The sequence below is a fragment of the Opisthorchis viverrini genome, assembly GCF_000715545.1.
Source record: "Opisthorchis viverrini unplaced genomic scaffold opera_v5_151, whole genome shotgun sequence".
Taxonomy (NCBI): Eukaryota; Metazoa; Platyhelminthes; class Trematoda; order Opisthorchiida; family Opisthorchiidae; genus Opisthorchis; species Opisthorchis viverrini.
This window is the reverse complement of record NW_008751807.1, coordinates 770,923-778,103: the sequence shown is the minus strand read 5'-3', so window position 1 is coordinate 778,103 and position 7,181 is coordinate 770,923. Positions and strand designations below refer to the sequence as shown.

At 46.2% G+C, this 7,181-nt stretch overlaps 1 protein-coding gene across 1 annotated transcript in view; it reads left to right on the top strand.

Moving 5' to 3' along the window:
- Positions 1–325, top strand: part of T265_06917 (hypothetical protein) — a gene marked incomplete at both ends in the record, with an annotated part of 2,912 nt that extends 2,587 nt beyond the window's left edge. Inside the window, one exon of the mRNA XM_009172315.1 lies at positions 34–325. Coding sequence (XP_009170579.1) covers positions 34–325 — 292 coding nt within the window. The remainder of the gene's footprint in view (positions 1–33) is intronic.
- Between the last annotated feature and the right edge of the window lie 6,856 nt (positions 326–7,181).

Here is a 7,181-nt window from a genome sequence, read left to right as displayed (position 1 = left end):
ACGCTGCTCTTTTTTTGTTTTCCTGAATTAAAGGCCAGGCTCAGACCGGCGGGCGATGGGAGATACACCCGTGCTACTGGAGGGGTGGCGAGCATACGAACGCACCATGGTGCAACGTAACAGTGCAACCCTGCAGGGCGTCGCACCATGGTGCAACGTAACAGTGCAACCCTCCCTGCAGGGCGTACCCATTGCATCAATCGCCACTCGCAGCTCGATGGCCAAGCGGTATAAGATTGGCCGCAGGGACCTTTTGCTTTGTGGTTCAAATCTACACCATCCCACTTTGCGCAATTTTGGATTCTCACGTCGCCTCCCAGAGTAACACCCAAAATTTCTCCGAAACTGCGGTTCGCAAAATAGAACCTTCAACACGGAATTTTGGTATTTGATGGTAAGTATTCGGGAGCTTAAGATTTCCCAAGCAGCCGCAGTTTTATTAGAAGTTGTTTAAACGAACTCGGAGTCCACTGCGGGCACGGAATTCGTGTTTTAATGGCTGTTGGTGGCTTCGCGCATTGTTGCTATGACAATGAGAACGGTGGGTAGTTTTGTGAAAAAGCTGGTTTCTTCGCATGGCTTCTTAAGTAATAGATTTGCAAATAATCTCAAAACGACTTAGACGATATTCAAGCCCATTACGTCTGTGCAAACCCGAATTCGAGCAGCCATTCGTGACCTGGATATGAAGTCTTCCATTGTTGCAGCAAGCGTCCCGCTAAGGCCAAGGAATTCGTCACAGGCAGTAAGTTTATTTTTATTATGGTCCACATGCGTTATATCTGGCTTAAGGCAAGGTTTAATCTTCACCGATATGCCGAGCCACCAACAATGTCGTTAGATGAACTATTGGGCCAGTGGGCGGAGCAAGCAGACGGCACAATAAGATGGCCATTGCTTTCAAGTACTTGCACAAATTAAGGGGGCTAATCGGTCTTCTGGGTAACACGCTCGTCTGGGAGATATTACACATACAGTGAACTACAGGCAAGCTATCACACTAGGTATGGTAGTCGCTGCACCGTCATTGCGACGCCGTACTTCGGTCCGTGGACAGCCCTTTACATGAACACATTGGATGAGCCGTTTATGATTTTCACTATAGTTAGGATATTCATGTATCTATCGAGGATTCACGGTGGTTCATTGTTGCCATTCAAACGAGGTGATAAGACAGCCATATCTACATTGGGGACCCTGAATAAGTAGTGTCTGGAAGGTTTGCTAGAAAGCACTTTGATGTGAGCTAGAATGCCCCCGAAATAACGGACAGTCAAAAGTTGTCAGAATTCCCAACTACTTCAATGAGGCGACATACCCGGAAAAGCACAGACCAGAAACAGGCATCCGACAAAATTTGCCTACATTTTGGTCTTCCTTTCGTTCACTGCAGAGGGTGAATTATTAGGTCCAACATGCGGAAGTAGTATATTTTGGGTGGTGGGCATGCCGTTGAAGTGAGAGTTGTTAACCATGCAGTCCTTTGCATCGTCGTGGATGGGCGGTGCGGAATTGGCGGACACGTTACGGAATATATAGAGAGCTCCAAAAGCTTCCGTACAAAATGCGGTGTCCGTCGAGAGTGCTCTCTCTCCATTCCCACTTAATTTCATGATCGACGAGATAATGAGACGAGCGCAGAAATGTCTTCTGGACCCGGTTTTCAAATAGCTGGCAAAAATCTTGTCGACACGGAGTGTGCAAACATCGTTAGCATCTTCGAAGAGGAGGAATAGGCGCAGGTGGCTTTGGGTGAATAGACTAAAGTCATTCTGTCCATTGGTGTACACTTCGTACTCACAAAATGTCACGTTATCATAATAATGTTTGTTTTTTACAATTGGGTGGTGTACCGTTAGGCCTGATCATAAGTCTGGTCAGAATAAAGCATGAATTTTTTCACAGTTGCAAGAAATGAAACAAGTGGGAGATTGGGTACACACAAGTAAAGGAAGGGCATAGTTGCGGGTATGCTTTCAAGCTGGGTATAGCAGTGCTGTGTCATCACTGCAATAAAATACGTCGGTTTCTGGACAGCCCCATAACGGGCATCATTTTTGAGGTGATTTGGCTGGTATGTGCAATTCTGTGAGGAGAGAGATCTTTTAGGCGGGTCGGGGGAATCCACAGAGGCAGAACAAATCTTATATAAGATCGCAGGTATTTTTCTGATTCCGTTGGAGAGCTAGTGTGGTGCAGCGTTTTATATACATTCGAGGTTGTATCGGTTTTAATATCAGTGCATGAACCCGCAATGCTCGGGTCGCGCTTGCTAATTCGAAGAGCCTATGGCGTCAAGGTGGTATATCCGTGAGTATCAAGTAACGTGTGTATCAGATGGCAATACGGGCTAATCTGCTGTATGGCTCTGAGACCTAATCTGTTTGATAAACGGGACGCAGGCGTTTCAGGTGTTCGACAACGGTTTTCTCCGAACCACAGCCTGTGTAGATTGGTGTTGGCAAATCCGTGAGGCGACAGTTAGATAGCGATTTTTCGGTTGTGCACCGTGAATTTCCACCGGAGAACGTGTCCTTGCAGATTTCAGCTAGAGATACACCCGTGCTACTGGAGGGGTGGCGAGCATACGAACGCACCATGGTGCAACGTAACAGTGCAACCCTCCCTGCAGGGCGTACCCATTGCATCAATCGCCACTCGCAGCTCGATGGCCAAGCGGTATAAGATTGGCCGCAGGGACCTTTTGCTTTGTGGTTCAAATCTACACCATCCCACTTTGCGCAATTTTGGATTCTCACGTCGCCTCCCAGAGGAACACCCAAAATTTCTCTGAAACTGCGGTTCGCAAAAAACATTCAACACGGAGTTTTGGTATTTGATGGTAAGTATTCGGGAGCTTAAGATTTCCCAAGCAGCCGCAGTTTTATCAGAAGTTGTTTAAACGAACTCGGAGTCCACTGCGGGCACGGAATTCGTGTTTTAATGGCTGTTGGTGGCTTCGCGCATTGCTGCTATGACAATGAGAACGGTGGGTAGTTTTGTGAAAAAGCTGGTTTCTTTGCATGGCTTCTTAAGTAATAGATTTGCAAATAATCTCAAAACGACTTAGACGATATTCAAGCCCATTACGTCTGTGCAAACCCGAATTCGAGCAGCCATTCGTGACCTGGATATGAAGTCTTCCATTGTTGCAGCAAGCGTCCCGCTAAGGCCAAGGAATTCGTCACAGGCAGTAAGTTTATTTTTATTATGGTCCACATGCGTTATATCTGGCTTAAGGCAAGGTTTAATCTTCACCGATATGCCGAGCCACCAACAATGTAGTTAGATGAACTATTGGGCCAGTGGGCGGAGCAAGCAGACGGCACAATAAGATGGCCATTGCTTTCAAGTACTTGCACAAATTAAGGGGGCTAATCGGTCTTCTGGGTAACACGCTCGTCTGGGAGATATTACACATACAGTGAACTACAGGCAAGCTATCACACTAGGTATGGTAGTCGCTGCACCGTCATTGCGACGCCGTACTTCGGTCCGTGGACAGCCCTTTACATGAACACATTGGATGAGCCGTTTATGATTTTCACCATAGTTAGGATATTCATGTATCCATCGAGGGTGCACGGGGGTTCATTGTTGCCATTCAAACGAGGTGATAAGACAGCCATATCTACATTGGGGACCCTGAATAAGTAGTGTCTGGAAGGTTTGCTAGAAAGCACTTTGATGTGAGCTAGAATGCCCCCGAAATAACGGACAGTCAAAAGTTGTCAGAATTCCCAACTACTTCAATGAGGCGACATACCCGGAAAAGCACAGACCAGAAACAGGCATCCGACAAAATTTGCCTGCATTTTGGTCTTCCTTTCGTTCACTGCAGAGGGTGAATTATTAGGTCCAACATGCGGAAGTAGTATATTTTGGGTGGTGGGCATGCCGTTGAAGTGAGAGTTGTTAACCATGCAGTCCTTTGCATCGTCGTGGATGGGCGGTGCGGAATTGGCGGACACGTTACGGAATATATAGAGAGCTCCAAAAGCTTCCGTACAAAATGCGGTGTCCGTCGAGAGTGCTCTCTCTCCATCTTAATTTAATTTCATGATCGACGAGATAATGAGACGAGCGCAGAAATGTCTTCTGGACCCGGTTTTCAAATAGCTGGCAAAAATCGACACGGAGTAACATCGTTAGCATCTTCGAAGAGGAGGAATAGGCGCAGGTGGCTTTGGGTGAATAGACTAAAGTCATTCTGTCCATTGGTGTACACTTCGTACTCACAAAATGTCACGTTATCATAATAATGTTTGTTTTTTACAATTGGGTGGTGTACCGTTAGGCCTGATCATAAGTCTGGTCAGAATAAAGCATGAATTTTTTCGCAGTTGCAAGAAACGAAACAAGTGGGAGATGGGGTACACACAAGTAAAGGAAGGGCATAGTTGCGGGTATGCTTTCAAGCTGGGTATAGCAGTGCTGTGTCATCACTGCAATAAAATACGTCGGTTTCTGGACAGCCCCATAACGGGCATCATTTTTGAGGTGATTTGGCTGGTATGTGCAATTCTGTGAGGAGAGAGATCTTTTAGGCGGGTCGGGGGAATCCACAGAGGCAGAACAAATCTTATATAAGATCGCAGGTATTTTTCTGATTCCGTTGGAGAGCTAGTGTGGTGCAGCGTTTTATATACATTCGAGGTTGTATCGGTTTTAATATCAGTGCATGAACCCGCAATGCTCGGGTCGCGCTTGCTAATTCGAAGAGCCTATGGCGTCAAGGTGGTATATCCGTGAGTATCAAGTAACGTGTGTATCAGATGGCAATACGGGCTAATCTGCTGTATGGCTCTGAGACCTAATCTGTTTGATAAACGGGACGCAGGTGTTTCAGGTGTTCGACAACGGTTTTCTCCGAACCACAGCTTGTGTAGATTGGTGTTGGCAAATCCGTGAGGCGACAGTTAGATAGCGATTTTTCGGTTGTGCACCGTGAATTTCCACCGGAGAACGTGTCCTTGCAGACTTCAGCTAGATCATCATTATTATCTGAGATAGCTGGATCACATCAGATTTGTCTATCTTACTTGCTTATTTATTCGGATTCAGAATTTGAGATGGGTTGCAATACGTCGAAATGAACGCTGAGTTGTATCGAGCCCGTAAGGCTCCCCTTGTTGGTTAGATTGTCAATGATGGTTGCGAGTTTTGATGAGGGAGACCAAATCGTCGATTTCATTTCGCTGCACTGTGTTGGTATCAGAGAGCAGAAATCGATTGAAGTTAGAATTTACTGTTCCACACGAACGGATTTGACACATAGCAACAGCCAACTAACTAGATCTTCACAACGGTTGCACCAATGGTGCAACTTTTATGAGGCGCGTAACCCTCAGATCCTAGGGCTCAAGTCTACATCATCATCATCAGCAGCAGCATTCTCACCTGTAATAACCACGCACTTGTCGTACAGTGGGTGTAGCAACACGGTTTCGTCCACCGACGATTCGGTGAGGCTGCGCATTGGAAGCGAGTGCTGACAAATTGGTGCGTAAATACAGCACCGTAGGTCGATTGTTGGATAAGGAAAATGGGACGGGAGCCACGCACTGAAGGCAATAGCTTGGATGCATTAGCGCCATTGATGGCGGACACCATCCGGGAATTGTGGGCAGAGGGATTTGTTAAGCCATTGTTGAGTTAGTCACTTCAAATTTGTTCATGTGTTTTAACGCGGAAAATGTTTAATATACTTAACTGACTATACAATTTTTCGGAAACGCTGTCGAGTAAGAAACGGAGAAGTGGATTGACTACATATTATTTTTCTACCGATGCAGCCAATAAATAGAAACATGCTTTGTTAAAGTTGGTTGTGTATTTTTAGGCATGGGTTTGGCAGGTATACGACGCGTGGATATGTGCATGTGCACGGGCCCGGCAGTTACTGTAATTAGCCTCGGCAGGTGACGTCGTTATGAGCATGACGGGCCGTCGTTGGTCATCGGACTAGGCTGCTGGACATAGCTGACGCCTCATACTCAGCGTTACGCGTTGACACGCCTTGAAATCACGATCGATAACCAAGATAGGCAATATCGACTACAGTTGTGAGTATGGCGGGCCGTCTTTGGTCGTTAGAGTTATGAGGATGAAGTCCGTTGTTTGCCATTGGATGGAGTGTCGCATATGGACAGGGACCCAGCAGTTACGATAAGTTGTCGTATTGAGTGATGACAAATTCCATTATCTTGGCGACCGCTTTGCGGTGGCCATTACCTACAGAGCATCATATTCATAATGGAAATGATACCTGCAGCTATCACGTGACGCTGTATTATCTACAGGCTAGTTATGCGCCAACAGAGATGGCTCTCGCGTCGCCACTGCGCAGTTCCTGCGCGTAATGGAAGTTGTGATCCATGGGTAAATGTGTTGTGGCCAGGTTCGCCGAAGAAAATCATCCCATTTGCTGAATCTGAAGAGTGTAGCGCAAGCAAACGTTAGTGACCGATCTTTCGGGGTGAAATTTGCATTTGAAATCTTCTAGATGCTTTTCATTCTTAATGAATACCGATGAGCACCAAAATTTGTTGAAGTGCGAGCTCCTGTTTCATCTCGCACGAACTGGCAACAGAACGCGAACGGTAATATTCCGTGTCCTTCACATTTCGCTCATTTAAAGAAAATCCTACTAACTAGATCTTCACAACGGTTGCACCAATGGTGCAACTTTTATGAGGCGCGTAACCCTCAGATCCTAGGGCTCAAGTCTACATCATCATCATCAGCAGCAGCATTCTCACCTGTAATAACCACGCACTTGTCGTACAGTGGGTGTAGCAACACGGTTTCGTCCACCGACGATTCGGTGAGGCTGCGCATTGGAAGCGAGTGCTGACAAATTGGTGCGTAAATACAGCACCGTAGGTCGATTGTTGGATAAGGAAAATGGGACGGGAGCCACGCACTGAAGGCAATAGCTTGGATGCATTAGCGCCATTGATGGCGGACACCATCCGGGAATTGTGGGCAGAGGGATTTGTTAAGCCATTGTTGAGTTAGTCACTTCAAATTTGTTCATGTGTTTTAACGCGGAAAATGTTTAATATACTTAACTGACTATACACTTTTTCGGAAACGCTGTCGAGTAAGAAACGGAGAAGTGGATTGACTACATATTATTTTTCTACCGATGCAGCCAATAAATAGAAACATGCTTTGTT